This window comes from Acomys russatus, chromosome 21 (genome assembly GCF_903995435.1).
Source record: "Acomys russatus chromosome 21, mAcoRus1.1, whole genome shotgun sequence".
Lineage (NCBI taxonomy): Eukaryota > Metazoa > Chordata > Mammalia > Rodentia > Muridae > Acomys > Acomys russatus.
Window position 1 is genome coordinate 53,248,096 of NC_067157.1, and position 15,592 is coordinate 53,263,687.

Sequence of the window (15,592 nt, forward strand, 5' to 3'; positions counted from 1 at the left end):
AGCTGATTGCAATATAATAATAATAATAATAAGTTGTAATCTTATCAGCACCATTTATAAAGATAGGATTTGGGGGATAAACAAATATTTCTGACTATTGCTGAGGGCCCTCTGGGAATAGATGATTGGTGCATAAGAACAGCATTCCTCAGATCTCAAGCGTGCTTCTGAGAATCCACGGTGATCTGACTTATCCGGAGCGTAGCAACTGCCCTGGGAAGCACTTCCCACAGAATCCATGGATTTAGTGAAAAGGGAGGAAGGAAAGTGAAGGTGGACAGGCTCTGCTCATGTGATGACCCAAAACAACAGGCTGCACTCTCATCCCAGCTCTGATACTTGCGTGAGCCGGAGGCTGACAGTGGCTCCTGTTGGGGTCCAGCAGGCGCTGCTGTTTTCCTTGAGTGTTGTGGAAAAGACCTAGGGGCTGCTTCTATAATCTGCAGCCCGTGCTTGTGCGTGTACATGTATGTGCCTTTATGTACTGAGAAGAAATGGCCTGCGAAGGTCACAGTCAACACGTTGCCCATGAGGATGTGTGGCCAGTGGCAGTGCCCCAGTGACATCCCTCTACACGTCAAACCAGTGATCACCCATGCAGGTTCGGTTCCACTCACAGCCGCAGTTCCAGCACCACTCCAGCCTGCACTGGGGCTGCGGACACTTCATGTGCATACAGCCTCCTGTGGGGACAAAGGACACAGGTACCGTGGGTTTATCACAAACACCGGGAGAGCCCTAGTTCCCATGCCAACATGCCATGCCATGCCAGGCCAGAAATTGCCCTCGTAGTGAACAATCCCGAGCAACAAGAGCAGACAGACTCTGAGCCAGAGTGAACAACGGGACAGCAGAGGAGGCAGCTCCTGAGTAGGGACACTCCAGAGAAAGAATGGGATAGCTGGGCGTGGTGGCGCACGCCTTTAATCCCAGCACTCCGGAGGCAGAGGCAGGCAGATTACTGTGAGTTCCAGGCTAGCCTGGTCTACAAAGTGAGTCCAGGACAGCTAAGGCTATACAGAGAGATCCTGTCTCAAAACATTCCCCCCCCCCCGAAAAGAAAAGAAAAGAAAAGAAAAGATGAGATACGGTCATTGTGGCAGGAGGGTTCTTTGCCTTCAGAACAAATCCCATTCACACATCTGAGTTTCTCCTCTTCCCCTCATATGTTTAGACACAAATGGTTTATGTTTTATACACTGCTGATTCTTCATTAAAAAAATAACCATATAAATTCATGATTTAAAGTACATATTAAAAATTTAATACTTTAGTATATAATACTCCTGGGTTCATATTTATTCAGTGTTACTTGGCTCAGCAAAATTTACCAACCGGAGTTTGGGACAGTGTGTTATTTTTAATAGAGAATATGTTCTTTAATGATATTTTATTTAAGGAAAGAAAGGGATATGTCGTGCTGGGGCTGTAGCTCAGCTGGTAGCGTGCTTGCCTAGCATGCATGGAGCCCTGGGTCCCAGCCTCAGCCCTGCATAAAGCAGGCATGGTGGTGTCATGGGATAACATATTAATAAGGCCCTATTTTCTACTTGGCTTTTGTTTAATTGAAGGATCATAAAAGATTATAGGTGTGTGAAATATAAAGGCGAAAACTTAGAAATCAAAGACAGAGCCATTTAGTACACACTAACAGCTGTGTGTTAGGATACACATAATACATGGGACTAGTGTGACTATATAGCGTCTCTCTAAAACATCTTATAGGACATTTGGCAATATGTGAAAATTTGATGGACTTAAGTTATTCTATGTAAGAATTGCTTTCCTCTTCACCCTTACACATCTGAAACTCTCACATTATAACTTATATCTGCAGAAAGCAGTGCCTGCTATGGTGAGCGGGGAGGGAAGTGGGAAGAGAGTGTTACTTCCTCCCTGGCAGTTAACACACAGTTGGCTCCTGTAATGTGGAGGTGCCCTTGGGACCTTGATTCTGGAAGTACAGCCAACTCAACAGCACCCACCACCTAGCGGGGTTCCCATCAAAGGTGTACAATGGTGGACCCGTTAGACTACAGGCTGGAAACTCCTGTTGCCTGCTGGTCTCTTGGTTCGTGTTACGCCCTCACGTGAGCATGCTAGTCTACTGTGCTACCCGTGACAGAAAAGGAGAAAGGGTAGAGGAGGACGTTGTGGTGGGAGCAGAGGTCCCAAGGACAGAGCAGGGAAACAGGGCGATGTGGGGGAGGGGGCGGGGTAAGAGCAAAATACTAGGTTCTGTCTCCTAAAGACCTGGCTTCAATGTGTGAACCTAACATTCAATGTGCCGAACTTACATTTAATGATACATATATGTATAGAGCATAAAGGCACAAAAAAAAAATACTGGGGATGGGTGTGGAGACCAGGGGGAAAAGCAGGAGTTGGGGAGAGTAGTACAGGAGCAAGTATGAACAAAGTACATATGTGTACAAAAGCATCAGTGGCCGGAGAGATGGCTCAGTGGTTAGGAGCACTGGCTACTCTTCCAGAGGTCCTGAGGTCAGTTCCTACCACACATGTGACAGTTCACAACTGTTAGTAGCTCTCATTCTAGAGGACCCCACACCCTCCAGGGGCACCAGGCATGTGGATGGTACACGGACATACGTGCAGGCATGGGTATGGTACATGGACATACTCACAGGTGAAACATCCATACAGATAAAGAAATGTCAGAGGAAGCCCACTCATTTGTATGCTAACTAAGAGGACACTAAAAATGAGGGAAATTGGAAGGTGTACAACTATGTTCAACATGTACCGTTTGATAATGGAGCTAGGCTACTGTGTAACTGGTTTAAATTAGGACACTTTGTTGTTGTTGTTACTACTTTGGGGAGTATGTGATGGCTGAGGCAGCTGCCATGAGGCATGGCGAGCACTCTGCAGTATACCTCCTCAGTGGAAGAACTCAAATATAAGGAAAGCACACAAGGAGATAATTTTAAAAAATGCATAATAAGCCGGGCACAGAGGCACATTCCAGTAATCCCAGCACTTGGGAGGTAGAGGCAGGAGGATCTCTTTGAGTTCGAGGCCAGCCTAGTCTACAAAGTGAGTCCAGGACAGCCAAGGCAACACAGAGAAACCCCGTCTTAAAAAACAAACAAAACCAAAACCAAATGTGCATTGGATGTGTATGGGTGTGTCTGAGTGGAGGTCAGAGGAAAACTTGGGGAAGTCGGTTCTCTCCTTCAACCATGTAGGTCCGAGGCCAAACTCAGGTCACCGGGCTTGGTGGCAAGTGCCTTTACATCTTTACATGCTGGGCTAGCCTGCTGGCCTAAGACACTGAACCTTATGAATGAATGAATGAATGAATAAATAAATAAATAAATAAATAGAAGATAGCATCCGGAGCAATACTCAAGGTTGGCCTCCGGCCTTTGTTCACATGTGCATGGATACACGTGTGCTCCTGCATACATGTGCACTTATGCTCACACATACACACAAAGAAAACAGAAATGGCTCCATCTCCCTGTAGGAAGAACCACTTTGTTGAATGTGGAACCGGTGTGAGCTAGGGACTGGACCGCACAGTTTCTTGACCCTGGAGGCTACATTTGGTATAATGTGCTACAGCGATGAGCTTGAGGGCACTTTGGGTTCTTTGCAGTGTTTTGGGTCAGAGGCTAACGCTCAGCAGGCATCATTTATAGCCCATTACAGCATTTCTAAGAAATGACCCTGCTGGAAACTGCCTGTATGGGTGAGTCACTTGGCTCCTCAACTCCATCTCCATGCCTGTGGTGTGGCCTGTGTCTCAACAGATCTGACCTTAGCGAATCGAGTTTAAGTCCTCTGTCTCCCATGTTGGCTAGGAGTTCTAGTAAGCAAGGGGCTTCCAGCACAGCCCAGGGGTGGTGTTCGTACCCCGCCCCACCCCGTCTTTGCACGAGTAGCCTTCCACTTCCTTCTTGCCTGGGTCAAATCCACATTTGTCTGGGATTCTAGAGAAAGGGTCTTGTCCTATTTAGCTGTACAGTAAGCAGCTGGGCCCTGTCCATTAGTAGACACTTAATGCTTTCCTCTGACCATGCCATTTGCACCTTTTTATATCTCTTTCCCTTGTCATGTGATCTCAGTCTGGGAGTGGTGGGCAGGACCAAAGTAGGGTCTCTTAATCCCGCTGCCCCCCCCCCCTGCACTCTTGGCAGCGACATGTCAACCACTGCCCTTCTAGGAGCATTCCAACATGCAAAGAAGCAGTGAGATTCACGGAGTGAGTTCTTCTTCTTTTCCCACGAGACCTCTGGCTCAAAGTTAGGGACTTGGGCTGAGCTGAGCCTGCTCCTGCTAGTCTGGAAGGGTCCATACCCTCTTGCTGGTATTGATAAAGATTGTTCTTAAGAGGCTCGAGTGCCTGATATAGGGTCATCAGCTTTCATTCTGCAGCCAGCCAGCTCTCGGAAAAGCAGAAAAAAAAAGCAGGCGACACGACCTTATAGCACACAGCCCTCAGCGAACGGCTGGTCACCAGGGATGAAGGGAAGGCCACAGTGCCCACCGACCAGCCTCTTATCCCGAGCTATGCCTCACATCTCCCTCCTCCTTTCTTCATCTGTTCTCCTCTCAGCCACATAAATGCTGGCTGGTTGCCTAACAAAGCTGTGGGACCCACTCACTAAGGATCGCTGTCTTCTCAGAGCAGGCATGACACTGCGGTGACATTGACTGAAAGGCCACTCGAAAGCACTCCTTGCAGACATCATCTCATTCAGTGTTTACCCTAGCTGTGTGCAGGGCAAACTGATGGCCCCTGTGGCCCAGAGGGTGGGATAGATGTTTGGAGATAAACAATAGGTTTAGAGGTGCCCAATGCTAGAAACACAGGCAGCAATGGCTGAAGGAAGGTTGGAACCCTGGCAGATCAGAGCCCAACTTCAACTCCAGTCCCCAAACAGCAGTGCCATCCACACAGGAAACCCCCCTGGAGCCAAACAGATACGGGCAGCAGAATGGAAGCAATCCAACTCCCAGAACCCTCCCGAAGTCAAAACCACACAGTGACAACAGTGAAGGAGAAGATGACGGGACAGAAGTCCGGAGTGTGCCTGCAAGAGATGCGAAGAAAGGCACTGATTCTCGGGGTGAGCGACATGGAGCCTCCAGGGGCACCAGAATGCTAGCCTCAGTGGTACGGACTGCTGTTCCCTGAAAAGGCTCCCTCTGTGGTACAGATCCTGCAGGGTTATTGACTTTTCCTTCATGAATGGTGCATGTGGGGTGGTAGAACGCTACAGAGTGAGAGCCAGAATGGCTGTGGGCTGCCTTCAGCCCCTTAATGGTCACTTATCATCAGTTTCTGCATCTGACCTAACAGCTTCATGTCTGTGAGGCAAAACTTTCAGGACGGAATGTACTGGTGAGCTTAGCAACCATCAAGCTAAAGCTGTCCTCGGACAGCACCTGGGGACTGTCGCAGAGTTCTCCCTGTTCTGTCATATCCAGCAGTGCGACAGACCTGTCAATCAACCTGGTAAATGCGTAGACGTCTGAATTTTATTGTTGCTGCTGTCATTCAACGCCTCGAAAAGTTTGTGTGGTCTTCACAGTGGGAAGTGTCACTCTGGGCAACTTGAACCTGTGTTCCACGTCATGATCACTCAACTTTGGTTCAGGATAAATTCTCTGTTGTTCCCCTTGGAGGAGGAGCTGTGTTTTGCCCTGGCAGTGGCTCTCAGGGTCTGACGCTCACTTCGGTCCCCACTGCAGGGAAGGCAATGCCCTAAATGATGCTGGGGCCTGGTTGCTCCACTCAGATGTCCTCTGTATAACATGTTTTTATGTGGACTAGGGGAAAAGTGCTGCACATGGCAGCGTGCCTCTAAGGATGCTTACCAATACCCGGGCCTTGCAACCGTACCCTGGAGTCTTCTGGGAGACCTTGACATGGGCTTAAAATATATAGGGAGTTGGGTCTGGGTAGAGGCCCAGGAGTCTGTAGTTTCAAAAGTGTACTTGGCAATTCTCCTATACACTCGAGGGGGCTCCAAGATACACTTTAAGGACATGGCAAGCAGAGATGGATCAGGTTAGAGCTGAGCTGATTCTCAGTCTCTTGCAAAGCCAAGGCCTTTGGCCCCTGAGTGGAGGAGGTGGGAGGGGCATATCTTTGAATCTAAGCTCTCTAGGGTGTCCATTGGCTCCAGCACTGCTGAGGGCAGTGAATGTGACCGCACCAGTCAGGAAGGGACAGGCTTGGCAGGATGACAGGCTTAAGAGGAACCATTCGAATACCAATGTGCATGTTTTCAAGTCTGTTGACTGCAAAATGGAACATTCTAGGAAAACTTGGCCGGCCCTCATTTCATTTCATTCTGAGACATGTCCAAATAGTTGTTTTAAATTCTTAAAAGTCACAGAAGATTTGCTGGGAGGTAGAAGAAAAAGTCCCTTTGCAAAGCCTGGTAATGTTGGCATTTGAACAGAGGAACCTGGCACCAGTGTCACTGAAGGCTTTGCCTCCCCAGTGGCAGGGACACAAGAAACAAAGTGAGTTCCAACCTTCAAGTGATATTAGCAAGAATGATGGGGCGTGTGTGCATGTGGGGCAAGTGGAGAGTGTTCATGGCCAAACTTTTGGGGAAAGGTTTTTTAAATAAATCTAGCCTTGCTTCTTTACCAGAGAAATTCTGAAATTCTCTACCATGTGGATGCAAGGTTGGAATGTTGCCCCTTATGGCACCCTCTCAGGCAGCCTAAGGAGTAAACGCTCTGTCCTTAAAGAGAACTCAGGATAAGCTTTTAGTCAGTGCATGACATAAAATAGCTATTTTTGTTATTATACTCCATGAGGGGACATGCAGACAGTGTCACCGGACAAATAAAGTTGACATGGCAGTGCCCCCTTGTCCTTCAGTCTGGAAGACACTTTGTGGGGACATTAACTTTATTGTTGTCATAACAGTGGATGACTCGGCAGATGTCTAGTGTCTAATGTCATTTATAAGAAGGGCGGCTAGTGTATCGCCTGTGTCATCTCTCTGCACTGGCACTGGACTGAGCCCTGGGGCACTCGATGCCACCCACTCCGGCCACCATCTTGCCTGAAAGTTTCATTTACCACCTCAGCTTCCAGTCTAAGGGTGGAATTTCATCCCACAGAAAGCACCCTGGAAGTTGCCACTGCCTCCCGCCTGGCAGCATACGCTAGTGAGAGAGCACCCCAAATTTCTGTAGAGAAACCAGGTCAGTTTTAGTGGAGTTTGGGTTTAGGAGGTTGAGGGATTTCATGCTGAAGAACAGACACTCACACTCTGCCTAGCCAGCCTCAAGCTGTGCACCCCCTCCCTCAGTCCCACCCCTCACCCCTACTCCCATGAAGTCCCGACTGCCTGCCACCTGAGGCCACCATGCAGGAGAGCCCCAGCAAGCCTGGCTCCTGTCTCAGCTCACACTCACCATTTTTTTCAACTGGCACGTTGCAGCGAGGACAAGGCTTAGTGGTTTTCTTTATGGTTTCCTTGGATGCCTCTTCCCAACGAGCTTGCTTGGCGGCTCTTTCATCCACCCTGTAGGCCTGGGTTGACAGAGACAAAAGAAGCTCCAATTTGAGTCTTTATTATTGGGGCTGAGGTCTGCATTCCTTGAAGTGCTAGTGTACATGCCTCTCAAAGATGGATGTGCCTTCGGGCAAGCTTAAATATTAACTTGTTTGACAAGTGCCAGACAGCCATTGGACATGTGTGGGCACTGTGTTCTTGGCACCTGGTATATACTTATAAGCTAAGAAAGATTGTTTAGAAAAGATTGCTCAATTTTACAGCATAGAGTTCTCTGTTCTCAGGATTTTATGTGATTGCAATAAATGCTATGTAGCAAGCGATTAATATGCAGGCAAGTGATAAACACCCCCACGTGCCTCCCGATACGCCCTTTGTTGAGTGTGAACATGTCAGTTTTAGTTCCTGAGGCTTGGAGGCGCTGACGGTGGCCAGACACTGTTATGCAAGTGGTAGAGTATTTTGAGACTGTACAATTCTTCACTTTTCAACTCCCTTGTGCATCTTCCTCTGCTTACACTCTTGGGGGCCTCTGGTGCGACCCCAGAAGGCACAGGAGAGAGAGAGAGAGAGAGAGAGAGAGAGAGAGAGAGAGAGAGAGAGAGAGAGAGAGAGAGAGAGAGAGAAAGGTGAAGACAGAGAGAAGCAGACTTCAGGGCTCGCTGGTGGCAGATAGTAGGACTGTGGGCTCTGCGAGCAGCTTCCTGGGTTCAAATCCACCCAGATAATGGACTTTGGCCTGGGCTCCTCACCCTCTCTGTGAGTCCTCTCAGATGAAAATAAAACATAGGGTGCTGAGTGTTGGGGGTCCCCTTCTTAAAGTCCTTACGATGAGCATGCTGTTGGCTGATAATTTCAATCCCTTCAGGATCTATAATATGGTGAGCCATGATGCCTTTACTGGCACATTCATGTCACCAAGGACTAGGTCATCCTTGACTCTTTTTTTTTTAATTAAAAAAATTTTAAAATATTTTATTAATTTATTCATATTACATCTCAATTGTTAGCCCATCCCTTGCATCCTCCCATTCCTCCCTCCCTCCCGCTTCCCCCCTACTCCCCTCCCCTATGACTGTGACTGAGGGGGACCTCCTCCCCCTGTATATGCTCATAGGGTATCAAGTCTCTTCTCGATGACCTGTTATCCTTCCTCTGAGTGTCACCAGGCCTCCTCATCAAGGGGATGCGGTCAAAAATGGGGCACCAGAGTTTGTATAAAAGTCCATCCTTGACTTTTAACTGCCTGTTATGGCCTGGCTGCCTTTGCCACCTCCAAGAATTCGTGTGTTGAAGACCTAATCCCGTTGAAAACCAACTAAGATATCCTCATCTGGAGAAGGCAATCCAAAAGACCCAGTGCAGGCAGGTGCTCCATTCTGCACCTGCCTGTCATCCAGACCCCAGGACACTTCCTGCTCACTCCAAGTCCTGTCATCCAGACCCCAGGACACTTCCTGCTCACTCCAAGTCCTGTCATCCAGACCCCAGGACACTTCCTGCTCACTCCAAGTCCTGCCTGACCTGTGCCGAGGAACAGCTGGTCATTTTCAGATTTAGTATAAGATCGCTGTGTCCTGGAGCTGTGTTTCAAAATGTTAACCCGAACACAGCCCCCCACCTTGACCACCATAGCATTTATTTATTTACTAATTCATTTATCCTTTGCTTCACAACCATGCGAGTCATTTTATTAACTTGTAATAATGATTTTAAGAAGATATTTCCAGGGCTACTTAGTAACACTGATACGAACTAAATGCAAAAGCCTTGGAGACCCGAAGGCTGCCAGCTGCACGCGCAGACACTCTCTAGCAAGTTTCTGGACCGACATACTGAGCTTGACAGCCAGTCCTGCTGGAGACTGTCAACAGAAGTGAAGCAGGAGGCACTGGGCCACCTATGCTCAGAAGCCGTGGCTTTGCATTCCCCTACTCCTGATTTTCACAGTACAGTTGGGTCCCTATTAAAACCTGAAGTCAGGGGTAAGAGAGATGGCTGAGGCTAAGAGCACTGTTTGTTCTTCCAGAGGTCCCGAGTTCAATGCCCAGGAACCACATGGTGGCTCTCAACCATCTACAATGAGATCTGGTGCCCTCTTCTGGCAGACAGGCAGAACATTGTATACATAACAAATAAATCTTTAAAAAATAAAATAAAATAAGACCCAAAGTCTAAGGAGCAGAATCTAACAACAAGGATAAATCTCACTTTCGTTTCATCTTCATATTTTAACCCTTTAGTTATTAAACTTTCCACTCTCTTTCAAAGAAGTACTAAGAAGGAGACTACCATTTCGGTCTAAGCTTTAGCACTCTTCAGCTTTTTTATTTTATTTTAATTTTTTTTAAGCATTCTTCAGCTTTTGTTGGGACCTTGATATTTATATTTCTGTTTTTCCAGCAGAAAGTGAATTCTTCTAGACCAAGGTCATGTTTGAGTCATCCTCATAGTTCAAGCCCTTGGCTTGGTGCTGGGGTAGCAGCAGGAACTCAGTCAGTTTAGCTGAGTAAGTGACAGCCATCTAGAACAGGGCACCATGGGACAGATAAGCACAGGGATGCACCTATGATGGCGGTAGTCAGCCCCAAGGGGAGATGTGCCAAGGGCTGGTCACTGGGGTCAGACGCAGTTCTGTTAATTTTATCATGCTGTAAGACCAACCTCTGGTGGGGCAAAGGGGCTTCTGGGATTTGTGAGCACTTTGTTACAGCAAAGCGCAGCGGGCTTATTACTGAACTGTAGGTCACAGAAAGCGTCCTTTAGCTCCAGCATACCAGATAGATAGATAGATAGATAGATAGATAGGACCCCAGTGACAAAACTCTGGTTGATGAAGATTGTTTCAAGATCTGGTACCCAGACACACATTTTTACTTTAATATGCATTTTTGGAGGGGTCTGGGGCCCCCAGGAGATAGCATGCACCTATGTTTTCCAAAGTGGGTGGATGTACATGTGTGTCTATATATTATGGTGTAAGAAGTAAGCTATATATGGTTTCATAATTTGTGTGATTGGCTATAGAGATAAGAATTTCAGTTCTCTGACGAAGCCACACTGATGGTAAAGATTATACCGACTGACTGGCCAACCAGCACTTCTTGATTCTAAAGAGACAGAATACCACAGATTCAGAGCCAAAATGATCTTGGGCTGCTGTCAGCCCCCAATAGCCATTTATTACCGCCCTCTGCATCCAACCCAGCTTTATGATTAATTTAACTGTTGGCTAAAGAAAACTCCTTTTTTTGTGCCATGCACCCCTTCTAAATTCCTAAAAGTTAAGTTTCTGGCAACTCCAACTCCTGGCCACTTCCCCAGGATTGTAAAAACTACTGAGAGGTAATTAACTGCATGTTCTGGCTTTTGTAAGCCCACTTGTCACTATGCAACAGGAGTGAGAGGGCCAGCCCCTCATTAGCTGAGGGGGGTGACACTGAGCATTCCACAAAAACAAGATAATTGTGGTGCCCACCTCCCTCTTGCTTCTTCTGCACAGCAAGCCTTCACCTCTGCCTGTGCTCCTGCTAGCAGTAATGAACAAATTCATTTAGTTGTAATTTCAATTAAGTCTGTGCTCTTTCCCTTGTATTTTTGAACTCTGCAACGTGGTAGAACCTTTGGAATGTATTCTTAGCAGACTATTGACTTCTACCAAGCCCAGAGCTAAGCACGTTGTAAGACAGCACTTGAAGGGGGCTGGAGAGGTGGCTCAGCAGCTAAGAGCACTGACTGCTCTTCCAGAGGACCCGGGTTCGATTCCCAGCACCTACATGGTAGCTCACAACTGTCATAACTCTGAGATCTGGTACCCTCACACAGACATACATGCAGACAAAACACCATGTACTCCTGATCCTCCTGCCTCTACCTCACACGTGCTGGGACCACAGGCATGTACCACTATGATGTGCTGGGACCACAGGCATGTACCACTATGATGAACTCTTGTTCTATGACTAGAAATGTACATGTAACCTTTTCCATAGAAGTGCAAGTCATTGAGGGCACCCAGGGCTGTCATTCCTGGCCTTGACCACTTATATTTGACCCAGAACAAATTTCATGATTCCCTTTAGAGAAGGAGCTGTTTTATGTTTAATAATAAATTATATATATATATATATATATATATATATATATATATATATATATATATATATATATATATATGGTCACACTGAACAGGTTAAAATATCAAATAGTCTTATAAATGTACAAAGTCAAAATTGTAATGAACTAAAATTCTTAACTTCTTATTTCTGATGTTGCTGCAAGACTGTGATTGACATTTTAAAACATTCCAAAAATTTTCACCTCAAAATACACATATGAATTATACAAAGTCTGAGAAATGCAAGCATGAAAAAACAAGACAAGACTTGCCTTCAGTTTCCCACCAGGAGTTAGCACTGTCCATATTGCCGTGCCGATACCATCTGTCTAACTTTTCTCCTACTAGATACATTGTACAGACTCAGGGGCTAGAGAAATGGCCCAGTGGTTTACAGGACCGGAGGATCCGGGTTCGATTCCCTGCATGGTACTCCACAGCCATCTACAATTCCAGTTCTAGAGGACACAGCGCCCTCTTTTGGCCTCCTTAGTACCAGGCATGCACACAATGCACACATATGTTCAGACAAAATAATTACACGCACAAAATAAAATAGGAAAATGTAAAAATAAGTTTTTAAAGTCACAGATAAGATGACTGACTAAAAGCTGTATATGAGTGAGTGGATGCACTGACAGGCAGACAGAGGATAAGGCCAATCGGCTCCTGACAACTCCTTGAAATGCCATCTGCCTTTGCTGTATACCATGGGACTTCTAATAGAGCCAGGGGCTCACTGCTGCTGCCACCAGGGCAGAGGCCACAGCTCCCCTGCTAGTCAGAGGTAACGGTGGACTACCACTCCCAAGAGCAGCGGCTGCTACTGAAAAGCAAAGATATAGAGTAGATTCAAGTAGGGTAGGTGTGAGAGTGTGTAGCCAAAGTGTGGCCAGAAAACCTGGACCTGAGACAGTCTGCTGGAGAAAAATTCCCACCATTGCCAGGGTGCTCGGTACCACTCAGAACCTAACATAGAAGGCCCTGGCTCTGGAAAGTCCAGCACCCAATTCACCAGGGCAAGACTGTAACTTGCTGGGAGAGGCTGGGTAGATTCTGGCAGAGAGTAGTCTGGGTTCAAAAATCCTTCTACCTGGAGAGACACCCATAACCAGCTGAGATGCTGAGCTCTGAAGCCCTCCCTAGCACCTGTGAGACTGACACAAAGGACAGTCCAAGAGAGGAGGACACCTTCCTGAGGAAGAAGTGCTGACTGAGGGTAGCACCATAGTTACTTAGGGTTTTTTCCCTATATTATCTTTTCTTCCTTACACTCCTGTACTGCTTTTGTTAAATGTCTGGGCTTTAATCTCGGTCTCAGGACTGACTCTCTTACTTCTTCTGTTAAACTACCAACATCTTCCTTACTTTGTTTCCACAGCAACCTTCACTCTGTTGTCTTTCCAACTTCAGTGTTTTCTCTTTTACTCAGCGGGCGCTTCTTCTTTCTACCCCCTCCCCCATCTTATTCCAAAGCAGAAGGAAAGGTGGAGAAAACTGGGGGGTGGGAGAGGGGGACCAGCAGGGGCGGGAGGGGAGTGTGAAGCTTCCCATCACTGAGGCTAGACACTAGCAGAACAAGGAACATGGCTGAGATGACGACATTCCTTTTATGCAGAGGTATTTTCTAATGAGCAAGCTATTTCTTTCTTATTTCATAAATAATAGTGAGTCATGCCTGAGGCCGAGCCTGCATGACCCCACAAGGACGGGCCTTACTCTTTTGCCGGATTTTTTTTCTGGGAATCTCACAAACAAGGCTCTGTTTACAGGCAAAACATCTAACCGTCCAGGCACCCCAAGTGACCTGGGATTTTTACTTCGTGGGCTGTAATGCAAGCCAGTCTGGAACCGCCCCGCGGTCTTACTTAATGAAAAAGAAAGGCTCACTAGCAACCCTCAGAGGTGTAACTTCAGAAGCCACTGTAGACGAAATATAATGCTCCTCAGTAGATGGAGCCAGAAGCCTGTGCTCCCGGGTGCGTGCTCTCCTATTGCTGTCTGCCTAACCCCAGCGCGGAAGTCTATGTGAAACCTTCCTTCTACTAAAGCCCAACCCTGGCAGCACTGGCTCACCCTGAAACTCTTTTCTGCGGTGAAGTGAAGGACCCTGCCCTCACCTGGCCACAGGTTCTCAGAAAAGAACTCCTCGGGTTGCTGCGGCATGTGACAGGGAGCTGTGTCCAGCCGGGCCAGCATTCTGCGTGCACTGTGTGTGTTAGTCTTGAGATTCATAGGAGAGAAACCACTTCCGCCATTTGAACCAATTTGAAGCAAGCTTTACTAATAACCGAGATGGACTTTGCTTAAGATGACTCCCTGGAAGCCCAGCTTGAGACACACTACGCAGACGCTTAGAAGGACAAACCCACAGGCTACCGTATTTTCTCTCTTCCCAGGAAGTTACCTGGTCCTTGGGCAAGTGGGGTTTTCGGGTTAATTTTGGACATTACACACTGACGGTTAAATATGAAGCATGTGCTACACAGCACACGGGCATAAGATCTGGGGGGGGGGGGGTTTGCCTTTCCATATCCTGGACAGGGGCACACGCCTGGTGGTGAGCGGCCTGTGATGATGTCATAGGTTGCTAGGCAGCCTGGGGGGCAGGTTTGTGAAGCTGCTTATATGCTAACACTGAACATTTCACATTTTTGTTGTTGTTTTGTTTTGTGTTTTTCTTTCTCTGTGTAACCCTGGCTGTCCTGGAACTTGCTTTGTAGACCAGGTTGCCTTTGAATTCAGAAATATGCTTGCCTCTGCTTCCCGAGTGCTGGGATTAAAAGTATGAGACACCAGCCGGGCGTGGTGGCACACACCTTTAATCCCAGCACTTGGGAGGCAGAGGCATGAGGATCGCTGTGAGTTTGAGGTCAGCCTGGTCTACAAAGTGAGTCTAGGACAGTCAGGGCTACACAGAGAAACCCTGTCTTGAAAAACCAAGAAAAAAAAGGTGTGAGCCACTATGCTGGGCTTCTATATCACATCATAAATATTGATACCCTTAGCTCTAAGATAAACACACACACACACACACACACACACACACACACACACACACACACACACCAATGGTCTCTACCCCAAAACCAGTGTCTGAACCTTCCTGGGGGCACAAGTGGAATTCACAGAGTTGCCTCCTGCCACTCAACTGTAGGACTGATGGTGGCTCTTCAGAGAGGACCCCAGAAACCATGGCACACTCTCTTAAAAGTAGGGAGTGGAGAGATGGCTTACTGGTTAAGACTACTGTCTGCTCTTCCAAAGGTTCTGTGTTCAATTCTCAGCAACCACATGGTGGCTCACAACCATCTATACAGAGATCTAGTGCCCTCTTCTGGTGTGCAAGTGTACATGTAGGCAAAACACTGTATACATAAATAAATAAATATTGTTTTAAAAAGTAGCAGGAGACAGAATTACTAGTGAAGAAATTTTCAGAGGACTCACATGAAAACAACAAATTAAGAATTAGGAGGAAGGGGAGGGGCATTTAAAACTGGAGGAGGGACATAGTCACCACAATGGATGCATGGAACACAATCAAGATACACAACTGAGACAACAACCACACCCATCATGACCTACCCACAGCCTCACAGCTCCCAGTATGCATGGGGGTAATGCATACACATGTGTGTGCGTGCTACAGCACATGTATGCATGCCACAGAACATGTATAAAGGCGAGAGGACAACTCACAGGAGTCAAACAGAGCCAGGCAGTGGTGGTGCATGCTTTTAATCCCAGCACTCATGAGGCAGAGGCTGGTGGATCTCTGGATTTTAGGTCAGCCTGGTCTACAGAGTGAGTTCCAGGACAGCCAAGGCTACACAGATAAACCTTGTCTCAAAAAACCAAACCACCACCAACAAAACACAAAACCACAAAGAGGACTTAAACGGGACAGGAACTTGGAGAGAGGAGCTGATGCAGAGGCCATGGAGGGATGCTGTTTACTGGC

At 47.2% G+C, this 15,592-nt stretch overlaps 1 protein-coding gene across 1 annotated transcript in view; it reads right to left on the reverse strand.

Moving 5' to 3' along the window:
• Positions 1-472: 472 nt before the first annotated feature.
• Positions 473-15,592, reverse strand: part of Prkn (parkin RBR E3 ubiquitin protein ligase) — a 1,140,959-nt gene continuing 1,125,839 nt past the window's right edge. The window contains exons 11-12 of the mRNA XM_051164341.1: positions 7,411-7,528; positions 473-683 (exon numbers count right to left, since the gene is read on the reverse strand). Of these exons, the coding sequence (XP_051020298.1) occupies positions 571-683; positions 7,411-7,528 (231 nt within the window). The 3' untranslated portion in view covers positions 473-570. The remainder of the gene's footprint in view (positions 684-7,410; positions 7,529-15,592) is intronic.